This window comes from Ranitomeya imitator, chromosome 2 (assembly GCF_032444005.1).
Source record: "Ranitomeya imitator isolate aRanImi1 chromosome 2, aRanImi1.pri, whole genome shotgun sequence".
NCBI classification, from domain to species: domain Eukaryota; kingdom Metazoa; phylum Chordata; class Amphibia; order Anura; family Dendrobatidae; genus Ranitomeya; species Ranitomeya imitator.
In genome coordinates this window covers 607,620,367-607,635,732 of record NC_091283.1, presented here as the reverse complement: position 1 = coordinate 607,635,732, position 15,366 = coordinate 607,620,367, and the positions used below count along the sequence as shown (strand labels likewise).

General features: G+C 42.8%; 1 protein-coding gene across 1 annotated transcript in view; it reads left to right on the top strand.

Moving 5' to 3' along the window:
• ANKFN1 (ankyrin repeat and fibronectin type III domain containing 1) overlaps positions 1–15,366 on the top strand; it is a 935,619-nt gene that overhangs the window by 226,196 nt on the left and 694,057 nt on the right. The window contains exon 4 of the mRNA XM_069752446.1: positions 3,539–3,652. Coding sequence (XP_069608547.1) covers positions 3,539–3,652 — 114 coding nt within the window. The remainder of the gene's footprint in view (positions 1–3,538; positions 3,653–15,366) is intronic.

The following is a 15,366-nucleotide window of genomic DNA, read 5'->3' as shown; positions in this document are numbered from 1 at the left end:
CTCCCATTGGTCCTCTAGGAAGGTCCTGAAGTTGCTCAGGTACTGTAGCAGCTCCCATTGGTCCTCTAGGAAGGTCCTGAATTTGCTGCAGCTATAAAAGGTTAGCATGGCAGCACAGCTATGCGCTAGTATCAACTAAGTTACGTGTTCTGCACCAATGTGGTCATATGTATGTGGTTTCAGGGTTCGGCTGAAATAAGCCCCTAGAATACCGACACCTCCGGTGAGGAGTTTTGTGTGAGTGGATTCAGAGCCCGGCTGAAATAAGCCCCTAGAATACCGGCACCTCCAGGTGAGGAATTTTGCATGTGCTATTCTGACTGCATGACCACTGTTCGCTCTATTTGGTAGCTGTGTTCCTCTGTGAGGTTAACAGGGCACAGAATTCTCTTGTCTTAAGTGATTCTGTTAAGTAACAGAGTTCACTTATACCGTCATATAGCACCGTCAGTTACTAGCAGCGGGTTTTACTCCTGCACGGTGGACACCGGGTTGCGACCGCACCGATTACTCTATAAATATATACTTGGTGCATTCCGTTAAACCCTAACATCCCCCATCAGGCTGTTTGATACACCTTGCAGAATGATTGTCTGAAAAAGAAAAGGTGAGTGCTACCATGAGTCCTGTGTACTGCCAACAGTAAAGCGTCATGAAACCATTCATGTGTGAGGTTGCTTTTCATCCAAGGGAGTAAAGTCACTCATAATTTTGCCCAAGAACACTGCCATGAATAAAGAATGGCTTCTAAACATCTTCCAAGAGCAACTACATATATACAGTGGGGAAAAGAATATTTAGTCAGCCACCAATTGTGCAAGTTCTCCCACTTAAAAAGATGAGAGACGCCTGTAATTGGCATCATAGGTAGACCACAACTATGAGAGTTAAAATGAGAAAACAAACCCAGAAAATCATATTGACTGATTTGGCAAGATTATTTTTGCAAATTATGGTGGAAAATAAGTATTTGGTCATTAACAAAATTTCATATCAATATTTTGTTATATATCATTTGTTGGCAATGACAGACGTCAAACATTTTCTGTAAGTCTTCACGAGTTTGGCACACACTGTTGGTGGTATGTTGGCCTATTCCTCCATGCAAATCTCCTCTAGAGCAGTGATCTTTAGGGCCTTCACTGGGCAACATGGACTTTCAACTCCCTCCAAAGGTTTTCTATGGTATTGAGATCTGGAGACTGGCTAGGCCACTTCAGGACCTTCATAAGCTTCTTACGAAGCCACTCCTTCATTGCCCTGGTGGTGTGCTGGGGATCATTATTATGCTGAAAGACCCATCCATGTTTCATCTTCAATGCCTTTGCTGATGGAAGGAGGATGGCACTCAAAATCACAAGATACATGGCCCCATTCATTCTTTCACGTACATGGATCAGTTGTCCTGGACCCTTTGCAGAGTAACAGCCCCAAAGCATGATGTTGCCACCCCCATGCTTCACAGTAGGCATGATGTTCTTTGGATGCAACTCAGCATTCTGTCTCCTCCAAACACGATGAGTTTTGCTTCTACCAAACAGTTCTACTTTGGTTTCATGAGACCATATGATGTTCTCCCAATACTCTTCTGCATAATCCAAATGCTCTCTAGCAAACTTCAGACGGGACGGACATGAACTGGCTTAAGCAGGGGGACATGTATGGCACTGCAGGATTTGAGTCCCTGGCAGTGAAGTGTGTTACTGATGGTAGCCTTTCTTGCGGTGGTCCCAAGTCTATGCAGGGAATTCACTAGGTCCCCCCATGTGGTTCTGCGATTTTTTTACTCACCGTTCTTGTGATCATTTTGTGATCAATTTGAGCCTCAGATCGAGGAGATTATCAGTGGTCTTGTATGTCTTCCATTTTCTTATTATTGCTCCCACAGTTGATTTCATCAAACCAAGTCGCTTGCCAATTGCAGATTCAGTCTTCCCAGCCTGGTGCAGGGCTACAATTTTGTGTCTGGTGTCCTTCGACAGCTCTTTGGTCTTCATCAGAGTAGAGTTTGGAGTATGACTGTTTGAGGATGTGGACAGGTGTCTTTTATACTGATAACAACTTCAAACAGGTGCCATTAATACAGGTAATGAGTGGAGGACAGAGGAGCCTCTTAAAGAAGAAGTTACAGGTCTGTGAGAGCTAGAACGCTTGTATGTTTTTAGGCAACCAAATATTTATTTTCCATCATAATTTTCAAAACAAATCTTGCCAAATCAGACAAGGTGATTTTCTGGATTTGTTTTCTCACTTTGACTCTCATAGTTGTGGTCTACCTATGATGTCAATTACAGGCCTCTCTCATCTTTTTAAGAGGGAGAATTTGCACAATTGTTGGCTGACTAAATACTTTTTTCCCCTACTGTGTGTATATATATATATATATATATATATATATATATATATTGTGACAGGGTCACTGGCACTATATGTGAGGGGAGATATGTGTCTCGAATATTGCTTTCTTCTCTGATCTGAAACCCATACATTTCTCTCTTTCATGCTATGTGCTGAAGGGGTTAACAAGCCATTATGAGGGACTTGGTTTTTTGGTGAGTAGGTGAGACATGGACAGGATGTCTACTCACCATATCTCTACCTCAAGGGTGTGGCTTTGGAGTTAAATGTTCAGCCAATGTTTTTTTTATCTGTGTGTTGTATGTTTGGAGATGAGAGTCTACAGACGTGGCTCCAGGTGAAGCTGATTACTTGTGGTGTCCTCTGTGGGCAAGTCCTGCCAACACAAGGATTTTGCTATACTTAACTTTTGTTTGCCATTTTGCCTTGAAAGGCCATGATTATTTTGTTAAACTCTGCCATGGTTTATGCCGTGCTATAATAAACCAGCAGGTGACTTACACAAGAAGTGTTCCTGTGTCTTCCTGTGCAAGCAGCCGAGTGAGTCAACCCCTCACAATATGTATATATATATATACAGTGTCTCAGTGGTAAGTACTGTTACTTTGCAGGATCGGGGTGCTGAGAGCAAATCCCACCAGGGACAACCTCTGCATTGAGCTTGTATGTTCTCACTGTGTTTGCGCGCCCCATGGGGACGGTAACATTAAGTTTTTTATAAGCATGTATAACAAATATACTGTACATTTATGTGTATTCTGAAGACATACTGATAGGGAATTTAGATTGTGAGCCACATTGGGGACAGTGATGATAATGTCTGTAAAACGCTGTGGAATATGATGGCGCTATATAAGAAAAGCAAAATAATAATAAAAAACATTAATATGAATAATTTGGTATTGTTTAGTTTTTGTTTAAAGGCCAACTTGCTGCCTGATTTCATTGTGCATAAAATGTTATACTAAAAGCCTTATATTTACACAGAAGTGTCCTGTGACATAGAAACATTCAACTTACTATAAGCTTTTAACCTTTATTTGCCAAGTATTAGGCACTCACTCTATCAATCACTTCTGTTGCAATTCAGTTTAGGAAAGAAAGCCTATGCATGTTTTTAGCTCATCTTCTTTAGTTAAGATTTATAGAACAGAGTTCTGAAGATTCTTTTTCTTTTCAGGAGCCCCCGAGGTGCCGACCAATGTCTGCCTCCTGATAACAAGCAGCACATCACTCACTGTCACCTTCCAAGAGCCTCTGAGTGTCAATTCAGCTGTTGTGACCAAATACAAAGGTAAGACTGAAGATTAGTTTATACTACTTTCCTTTGTTCTGTACTTGCTCTTTGTAGATGTTTTTTAGGCCCATTTGGAGAATATATTTGAATCATATGAAATCTTCAGGTCAATGTGTTGGTTCCTTAAGGAATCAAATGTGTTTTTTGCTTCTTGTGCTAATGAGGGGCGAAAGGGTGATTATAAAGATGGGCAAACTTATGGTATATATTACACCTGTCATAGTGTGTTAAATTTCAGCACATAGGTGATTATTTTTCGACAAAAATAACAAATATGATCAATCACTACATATGGTAATTTAATACATATGAAGCCCCTACATAAGCACAGAAAATATATAGAACATGACTTTACTTTATAGCTCAGTTCATTAAAATATTCCAAGTTCCCAATATCAGTTAAGCTTGGTAAATTAGTTCTACAAATTTAGGATTTGATAGACAGTTTAGGAGTTCTGGGACATTTTTAATTGCCTTGGCCATTCCCATGTCCTGTTGGTCTCTAATTCCTGGTCCTTCTCAACGCTAAGGACCAGCGTCAACTCAAGGAAGAAATGTCTCAGTCAGTCGCTAATGGTTGGCTGCAAAGGTCACATGTTTATGGGTTGGGACAGCATTGCTGTAGCAGGAGATAGAAACTGGCAAAGAACCAGTGGAGGAATAGTAGCTGTCAAAATCAATGAGATGAATACTGATTGTTTTATTTGTTTTAAATTATTCTGAGCTTCTAAAAACATAAAATGGTTTAAGTGTACAGCCGCCCAAGCCTGCCAAGTTGATATAAAATATGTTTTTTTTTGTTCTGTTAATGTGACCCTCCACCCAGACCTTGAAATGGGACCTAACATTTGTTATATACAGTGACCCTATTTAGTGCCCTCCTTTGCTTTCCTTCACCTTCACCGATACTGATGTTCTGGTCCTCCTGCCTTCAAGGTAATCATTACAGTGGCATGAGGAGCTCAGGGGCAAAGCAGTACCATGCCTTCCCTGCCTTTCTTGTGATGTAAAAGTACAGGAAGCAAAAGGAAGTCATTAGGTAGGATTACCGTACATGACAATTGTACAGCCCTTTTTCTGTGTCGGGAGGAGATTTGCTTTAATATCTAGCATACATATTTATATTACTGTGTTTCCTTGTTATGTTTGGACTCCAAGATATATTAAAAAATGAAGTACTCTTTTTTAACTTCTGTTCAATACATAGTACAGATATCTTTACATTAATGGATTGAATCAATTAGCAATACATACACCACATGGTGCCCCAGTGACATTGTATCAAGAACCCAGTCATATAATTTCCAGACTCTGGTGGCTTACTGACATAGTGCCTAGCATTACCACATAGTGATTCACTGTTGACTCGCAAGAGGAATGACCAGATGTCCCATTGTCTAGTGACCAAGTACTGTAATTTCCTTTCCCTGGTGATTTCATGTTTTAAATCTGGTGATTCAGATGTTTCATATCCAATGATCCAGAGGTTTATTGCTTGTATGCTTTCCTTGCCTGATGAGCCATTCTCCTTACACATTTCTGATGTGGCAAAAGCTTAAAGTGACCTTCCACTCTGGAATTGAAAACAGACTGTTCATTCCTCATGTATACTCATTCTACCTGGTGCCCCCTGTTTGCCTTCAGCAGCCTTCTCTGCTCAGATTGGCCTTGTTTCTCCTATTTACAACTTGACCTTCATTGCACTGGTAAGTCTTAATCACACCTTCACTGTCTTTCCTGGATAGTGTAGGGGGAAACAAAGGGGCGGCATTGTTTATACTTATTAATGCACTCTCCATACCACTGTGGTGATCATCTTGTAACCAGATGGAAAAAGACACTGATCTGAGCAGAGGAGGCCGCATTTAAGGAAATGGAGGCCACCAGAGAGGGTGTCTGAATACGTGAATTTTAACGTTATTTTTTCAATGCTAAGGTCGAAGGTCAGTTTAGTAATTTTCTTCCTGCATTGATTTTGGCCATAGGAGCATTACGTGGTCTATAAGTCTCTGTACGCAGGCTTATCATTCCAAAACCCAGAAACAAAATTCTTTTGGTATCAATTACTACACAGATAATGCAAAGGCTACATTTCAATTTGATATTAATAATGCTAGAAATCTATACAACTCTACAATAATCTTGCTGTAATTGACCTGTAATATAAGTAGTGTATAGTGAACAGCAAGAATGGGAATAGCTTTGAGGTAGCACAAGTATGGTTTAGATAATAAGTGGTTTAGCACTAATATGGGTCATAGGATAGGAACAAGAGGTTTAGGCTGTAAGATAGGAAATAATTAATAATACAACTAACCCAGTGGGTGGGAACTAGTGTTGATAAAAGGGAGGGGGCACTTCCTGATAGTGTGTAGTTAGAGAAGTGCAATGTCAAGGTCAAATTCAGGTGTAGTTGACTGCTAGGGACAGCATGGGCCAATCATTCAAGGCAGTGGGATTTCCCTGATGGACATTCCTGTAACGTTTGGAGACTAGGGCTCAGGCCAGATACCAAGAAGTGGGCCTGGTCTTCTGACATCTTGAGGTCTTTAGGGTAGTCTATGATGAATAAGTGGCAGGGCTGAAGAGGAACTTTACTAAGGAAGAAATAAACATGAATTGCCCTTACCTATCCCACATGTCACTACATGATGAACTTGAACTGACCAGTAAATATTTGACTGTTTAAAAAACTTGGTGTCCCCTGAATTGTGTGCGGCAGTTCCTAAGGATGAGAGCCTGAAGGAGGTGGAGTGTGATGCACTCCATGCTCTACAGCACAATGGGACTGGAACACCATTTGTCTGTAAAATGCCAAAGCGAAAGCAGACAGCAGCCCAGTTATGGCTACCACTCTGCTTTACCTTACAGCATCACTCTTTTGGTCTTAAAGTAATGCATTCAGCTATGGAGGTATGGGTCTCATGATAGGTCATCTGATCACTCAATAAATGACAAATGATTAGCAAACAGTGGACTTTTTATGGACGGCACATGGACGAATTTCTGTAAATAATGTATACCCTAAATTTCTTAGAATTTTCTCCCTACTAAAACTTTCCTCTCCATGGACATACATAGCCCAAGCCCATTGACTCCCTCCAAGGTCTTTTTTTCCCCAGGAAAACGGAAAACTCATATGTGGTGAAAAAGGTCAAGCAGCCACCTTCCATTAAAAAATACAATTAGCCTTTAAAAATGGCCTTTTACATCCATAATTATAACATCCATTAAATATAAGTATTTATAATAACAAAACTAAACACCTCAACATTCCCACGATTGCAGTTACTTTCAATAAATGTCCTTACTCAATATATATTTAGTGTACTGAACACCTTTACTCTTGGCTGTTTCCATCTAACCCAAAGGGCACTAAAAATGAGTTGCACTATTAACCAACAAACTCCTGAGGTCCATATGTACCACAAAGAGAACCAATAGCATCCCTGTGATCCAAGCTGTAAGATCCATTTTTCCTTAAGTCTTGCCTCCTATGAACATCATTATCAGTTATGCCCGAAAACTGAAGGCAGGTAAGCGGGCCTTTCACTTTTGCCATCAACTTCACACTGAACCCAATTTGAGCTTTTATATCTTCAGTCCCTTCACCCCCCATGCCTATCTGTCATTATTCACATACTGTATCCAACTGTGAACTGTTCAAATAGTCCTACAATTTAACCCTATATTTTACCAAAACAATCACCCAATTTTCCATAATGTACAACTCAGGCCATCTTCTACTCTATGCCTGTGATACCAGGACAATGTGGTGGGATTCAGTCTGAAAGTGCATTAGTAAGTTTAATAAATTTATATCCTATACATACAATTCTAACAAGGAGGGCAACATATTTAATATCCGAAATTATATATATAGTAGTATAAGGGAAAAAAGTCAAAATCATATAACTACCCTAACTATAAAAACACTTTTTATTATTAAAAACCAAGGCCAACTCACGTGACAAAAAAATACAAACAAAACAGTGCTCAACACAAGAAAAAACCAAAAACCTAATGGGGAAAGCTAGACGACCCTAGCTACCAGACTACAGTTGCCCCTTCCTATCTGCGGAGGTTGACGCCCTAGGGGGAATGTTGTGGCGCCCCCGCTCCACGATGGCTGACCCTACAGGCCCTGATATATCCTACAGCCACTAGTGAGCCTCTACCCACTTTCTAAAGGGTCCTCTGTCACTAAACAAAGAGAAAATTTGTACTAGGGAAAATCTAGGTCCCCAATAATAGTAAAAACATTGTATGAACACATTGCGAGATATATAGAAATAAATAATGCCGCTAATTCAATGGACTGTACTAATTCCAGAATGTTCATATAGATACATGCCTCATGAATACCCCATATGCTCAATTAGTGACAACCAGACCAACTGGTGATACCCCGTATCATCTGCATAGAGGATAATAATGAATGGAATATTTGAGTACTCATCCTATAGATATATATCAGCGGTAGTTCTTCATTCGCCGTAGCTGGTTAGCGCCTCAACGCGTTTCGCCTCTCTGGGCTCATCAGGAGGCCTGATACCCAGATACTCTGTGTCATATTTGATAATAGATAGCTTAATAGATACCCCGATACTCTGTGTCATATTTGATAATAGATAGCTTAATAGCTATCTATTATCAAATAATAAAAAGTGTTTTTATAGTTAGGGTAGTTATATGATTTCAACATATTTAACATCCCTATTTACTTGTAATGCCTGTCTCTTTGAAGGGATTGCCTATTTGTACAACTCAAGCTTAATCAATTCGGGAGCCGAATTAAATTAAAAACAGTGTGAACTCAACTATGGAAGTGGCGTCATTCCTGCATCGCTGCTCCCGATGGTGATATGACATGGTTGTGTCATGTGTTGGCTGAAGCCAATGAGCAGTCGCTCATCAGCTGCAATTTTTACTATTCATTCAGAGTGGATGTCCCCTATGGAAAATTGATGAGGTGAAGACAAAGAGCGGCCACTTATCGACTGCAGCCGGAATGTGGCCCAATGTCATTTGGGAATAGCATCACCAATATCGCTGGAACTGCAAAGCTACGGGAGATATTTTAATTTTAATTTAGGTCCTGAATTTATTAAGCTGAATTTAATAAATGGCTGGATGCTAACGTATATGGTGCGGTACTATATATGGTTGAATTTAATGGCTGTAGGTGTGCATTACTTGCCAATCGTTGAAAGAATTAATGGTGCATTCAAGGACACTGTTTCAACATGAAGTGCAATGAAACCACCCAGGAAACTTGCCTATGTCCCAGTGTCTAAAGCCTAATAACAGCCTTTGCCAGTCTCCTATTTATGATAGGTACAGGCAGCTGTTGAGATCTTGTTTTCTGTATGTAATGACTATCCCTTGGAGATAGATCCTCTGCCTACTCCATGCAATGACTAATAGCAGTATGAGCAGAGACCTTGCCAATCTTGGCACAACTTATGAGTTTTTTCTTCCACGGAGGACTAATATGAAGGGAAATCATCACTCTAGGGCTTTTTGTCACTGGAATTTATTCTATGTGTAGTACAAGGGATGGAATAAATTCAATTTTTGTTTTCGATTCAAGCAAAATATAACTGAGAACGTAGCCTTTGAACTGTGTATCTCAAACCAAAGAGTCCAACTTAACACATTCTCAGTGACAAAATGGGCGTTGGCTCACTTAATGAAATCTAATGTAGCCAAATGGTAACAAGAGGAGGGTGGGTGTACAGTTACTAGAATTGCAAATTGTTCAACTTTGTTTTCAGATATATTGCAAAATCTGAAACTTTTCTTCAACCTCTCTAGCTTTCATAACAGTTCAACATCTGTATGAGTAAGTGTAAGCACATTGTAACTGGAATGCAATGGTTATGAGCTATAATGGAAAGATATGGACATACATAACTCCTAGAGCAGATGGAAAGGGGCCCCTCTGCAAGAACTATATACGGGACCCTTATTATCTAAAAGCTCATCATCAAGCACCTAATTTTTTTCTCTATAACAACCAACCAGTAATTGTGAGCTATGAAGTTAGTTAAATCTGTATATGAGATAGGCGAGTCTCAGAAACATCATTTCTCAGGAAAAAATTTTTATTAAATGAACATAAATGAAACAGTATTGTGGAGGAAAACATAGATCTTGCTCCCTTTATCACATATAGAAACCGTATAGGAATTATTTTCCTTTTCCTCCAAGCAGTCATGGGAATATGTTTACTTTTCCTGTAGAAAGGAATATGAACAGAACATGAACTAAGGCCACGTTCACACATTTAGTATTCAGTCAGTATTTTCCATTAGTATTTGTAAGCCAAAATCAGGAGTATGGAACAATTACAGAAGTGGTGACTAGAGTTGAGCGACTTTTACTTTTTTAGGATCGAGTTGGGTTTCTCGAAAACCGACTTTCTCAAAAGTCGGGTCGGGTGAAATCCGCCAATTATTGCGAAAAGTCGGGGGCCGACCAATACACGAAACCCAATGCAAGTCAATGGGGAATCAAATTCGGCAGTGAGTGGACAGGAAAACACCTATAGTGCCCATTTTAATGCCAAAAACATCAATTCGTATTACTGAAGCTTGTCAATCTTAATTTACTTTATAATAATAGTTAGGCATTGAAAACAGGGGGTCATTTGGCTAAAGTTGTGGGGGTAGGGCTGGCTCAAGATTTTCGTGGGCCCAGGAAACGCGGAATACGTCACGGCGGTGAAGCAGGGAGAGGTAAGTATTTCAACTTTGCAAGTGCTGTGATCCTGAGCAAGCAGGGGGAAACCACTAGTTGGCACTGGCACAGGGCCCCTCATAGTACAGCGGTGTGTTTGACGGCGGGTGGCGCCTTCCACTGCCAGAGACACTTTTGCGTACTATGAGGGGCCCTGTGCCAGTGCCAATGAGTATGCCCCCCCACCTGATGAAGGAACCAGCACTTTCATCTGCACCTTCCTCTTTGTGCCCGTGTAAGGTGGTATGGTATGCGGGAAGGGGAACCTGACTTTCAGCAGGGACAGATTCTGGCTGTGTAGAGTGCAAGGGGAATGTAGTGGTCTGGGTCAATGTACCAGCAGACTCATCTAGCAGTGGCTGGCCAATGGGCAGGATGAAAAGGAAACACAGATATAGGCCCAAATAAGAAAGTTGTCTAAATCCAGTTCAAAATTGGTGACAGGACTAAACTGGCGGCATTGCTTTGTTCAGCGGAGGACAAATGTAAGGAGTGGCTGACACAGTTACTAGGCCCAAATAAGTAAGTAGGCTAAATGCAGTTCGAAATTGCTAACAGGACTAAACTGGCGGCATTGCTTGTTCAGCGGAGGACAACTGTAAGGAGTGGCTGACACAGTTGCTAGGCCTAAAATAAAAAAGTAGGCTAAATGCAGTTCAAAATTGGTAACAGGAGTACACAGGCGGCATAGCTTTGTTCAGCAGAGGAGGACATCAGTTATGAGAGGCTCACACAGACTTAGTAGGCCTAAAATAAAAAAGTTGGCTAAATGCAGTTCAAAATTGGTAAGAGGAGTACACAGGCAGCATAGCTTTGTTCAGCGGAGGAGGACAACTGTTATGAGAGGCTCACACAGTTACTAGGCCCAAGTAAGTAAGTAGGCTAAATGCAGTTCAAAATTGGTAAGAAGAGTACACAGGCGGCATAGCTTTGTTCAGCGGATGAGGACAACTGTTATGAGAGGCTCACACAGTTACTAGGCCCAAGTAAGTAAGTAGTAAGTATCATCTATCATTTCAACAAATTTGTATCGGCAGTGCCATTGAAGGATTTAACAGCACAGACTACACAGTGGTGGAGCAGGGAGAGGTAAGTTTTTCAAGTAGTAGAGCACTGTTTGAGCTGGGGGGGAACACTCTCTCGTGGGCGGCGGTACTGGCACAGGGCCCCTCATATTACGACGGTGTGTCTGATGTTGGTTGTGCACCACCACCATCAGAGACACTTCATAGTACTATGAGGGACCCTGTGCCAGTGCCGTCGCCCAAGAGTGGGCACACCCACCTGTCCAAAAAACGGCACTCACACGGGTGCTTGCGCCAAGTGGTGACCACGGCCCTGTGGGGGGAGTCAGCCCATTTAGGGAGGTATAAAAATGGCCTATGGTGGACATTCAGCAGCTGTAAATGTGGGAATTGGAGCAGTCAGTAAGAGGAGGCCAAAAGCAAGGCAAGCTATGAGTCAGCAGGGGAAGGTGGAGCAAAATAATTTGAAATCCATGATTGGTTCATTTTAATGAAGGTTAGATCATCAACATTTTGGGTAGCCAGACGTGTCCTTTTTTCGGTCAGTATTGAACCAGCAGCACTGAAGACTAGAGTTGAGCGACCTTGACCTTTTTAGAGTCGAGCCGGGTTTCGCGAAACCCGACTATCTCAAATGTCGGGTCGAGTGAAATCGGCCGATTATGACGTAAAGTCGGGATCGACCGAAACACGAAACCCAATGCAAGTCAATGGGGCAGCATAGTCGGCAGTGAGTGGGGGCCAGGAAAACACCTAGAGTGCCCATTTTAATGTCAAAACCATCCATTCTTCTTAATGAAGCTTGTCAAGAGTAATCTACCTTATAATAATTGGAAGGCATTTGAAATTGGGGGTCATTTGGCTAAAGTTGTGGTGGGTAGGGCTGGTTCAAGTAATTAGTGGGCCCAGGAAATCTGGACCACGTCACGGCAGTGGAGCAGGGAGAGGTAAGTATTTCAACTTTGCAAGTGCTGTGAACCTGAGCAAGCAGGGGGGGCCCACTCGTTGGCATTGGCACTGGCACAGGGCCCCTCAAAGTACAGCGGTGTGTTTGCACGGCGGGGGCGCCTCCCGCCGGCAGCAACACTTTTGCGTACTATGAGAGGCCCTGTGCCAGTGACGTCGCCAACTAGTATTCCTCCCCCCACCTGATGAAGGAACCTGCACTTTCATCTGCACCTTCCTCTTTGTCCCCGTGTAAGGTGGTATGGTATGCGGGAAGAGCAACCTGACTTTCAGCAGGGTCACAATGTTGTTGTGTAGCGTGCACGGGGAATGTTGCGTTATGGGTCAATGTACCAGCAGACTCATCTATCACTGGCTGGGCAATGGGCAGGATGAGGAGGAAACACAGATATAGGCCCAAAGAATAAAGTTGGCTAAATGCAGTTCAAAATTGGTAACACAGGAATAACAAGGGGGCATTGCAGTGGAGGACAACTGGAATGAGAGGCTGACACAGAGAGTAGGCCCAAATCAGTAAGTAGTCGAAATGCAGTTCAAAATTGGCAACCGTAGTAAACAGGCGGCACAGCTTTGTTCAGTGGAGGAGAACAGCAAGGAGTGGCAGACACCGATAGTAGGCCCCAAACCAACTAGTACGCCAAATGCAGTTGTTCCGTTTAACCACAATTTAATGAGAGCCTGAAGATAGAAGTTCAGGAAAGGCAACCTGGAGAACACCTTGGAGTGGAACACACCATCTCTCTACACCCCATACCCAATTTGTAGGCCTAATGCAGTGTAGTTTCCAAGAACTACTAAACGAGAGCTGGAAGATCGAAGCTCAGGAAAGGCAACCTGGAGAACACCTTGGAGTGGAACACACCATCTCTCTACACCCCATACCCAATTTGTAGGCCTAATGCAGTGTAGTTTCCAAGAACTACTAAACGAGAGCCGGAAGATCGAAGCTCAGGAAAGGCAACCTGGAGAACACCTTGGAGTGGAACACACCATCTCTCTACACCCCATACCCAATTTGTAGGCCTAATGCAGCGTAGTTTCCAACAACTACTAAACGAGAGCATGAAGATCGAAGCATTGGCGAGGAAACCTGGGGAACACCTTGGAGTGGAACACACCATCTCTCTACACCCCATACCCAATTTGTAGGCCTAATGCAGCGTAGTTTCCAACAACTACTAAACGAGAGCCGGAAGATCGAAGCTCAGGAAAGGCAACCTGGAGAACACCTTGGAGTGGAACACACCATCTCTCTACACCCCATACCCAATTTGTAGGCCTAATGCAGTGTAGTTTCCAAGAACTACTAAACGAGAGCCGGAAGATCAAAGCTCAGGAAAGGCAACCTGGAGAACACCTTGGAGTGGAACACACCATCTCTCTACACCCCATACCCAATTTGTAGGCCTAATGCAGCGTAGTTTCCAAGAACTACTAAACGAGAGCATGAAGATCGAAGCATTGGCGAGGAAACCTGGGGAACACCTTGGAGTGGAACACACCATCTCTCTACACCCCATACCCAATTTGTAGGCCTAATGCAGCGTAGTTTCCAACAACTACTAAACGAGAGCCGGAAGATCGAAGCTCAGGAAAGGCAACCTGGAGAACACCTTGGAGTGGAACACACCATCTCTCTACACCCCATACCCAATTTGTAGGCCTAATGCAGTGTAGTTTCCAAGAACTACTAAACGAGAGCCGGAAGATCAAAGCTCAGGAAAGGCAACCTGGAGAACACCTTGGAGTGGAACACACCATCTCTCTACACCCCATACCCAATTTGTAGGCCTAATGCAGCGTAGTTTCCAACAACTACTAAACGAGAGCATGAAGATCGAAGCATTGGCGAGGAAACCTGGGGAACACCTTGGAGTGGAACACACCATCTCTCTACACCCCATACCCAATTTGTAGGCCTAATGCAGCGTAGTTTCCAACAACTACTAAATGAGAGCCGGAAGATCGAAGCTCAGGAAAGGCAACCTGGAGAACACCTTGGAGTGGAACACACCATCTCTCTACACCCCATACCCAATTTGTAGGCCTAATGCAGTGTAGTTTCCAAGAACTACTAAACGAGAGCCGGAAGATCGAAGCTCAGGAAAGGCAACCTGGAGAACACCTTGGAGTGGAACACACCATCTCTCTACACCCCATACCCAATTTGTAGGCCTAATGCAGTGTAGTTTCCAAGAACTACTAAACGAGAGCCGGAAGATCGAAGCTCAGGAAAGGCAACCTGGAGAACACCTTGGAGTGGAACACACCATCTCTCTACACCCCATACCCAATTTGTAGGCCTAATGCAGTGTAGTTTCCAACAACTACTTAACGAGAGCCGGAAGATCGAAGCTCAGGAAAGGCAACCTGGAGAACACCTTGGAGTGGAACACACCATCTCTCTACACCCCATACCCAATTTGTAGGCCTAATGCAGCGTATTTTCCAACAACTACTAAACGAAAGCATGAAGATCGAAGCATTGGCGAGGAAACCTGGGGAACACCTTGGAGTGGAACACACCATCTCTCTACACCCCATACCCAATTTGTAGGCCTAATGCAGCGTAGTTTCCAACAACTACTAAACGAGAGCATGAAGATCGAAGCTCAGGAAAGGCAACCTGGAGAACACCTTGGAGTGGAACACACCATCTCTCTACACCCCATACCCAATTTGTAGGCCTAATGCAGTGTAGTTTCCAAGAACTACTAAACGAGAGCCGGAAGATCGAAGCTCAGGAAAGGCAACCTGGAGAACACCTTGGAGTGGAACACACCATCTCTCTACACCCCATACCCAATTTGTAGGCCTAATGCAGTGTAGTTTCCAAGAACTACTAAACGAGAGCCGGAAGATCGAAGCTCAGGAAAGGCAACCTGGAGAACACCTTGGAGTGGAACACACCATCTCTCTACACCCCATACCCAATTTGTAGGCCTAATGCAGCGTAGTTTCCAACAACTACTAAACGAG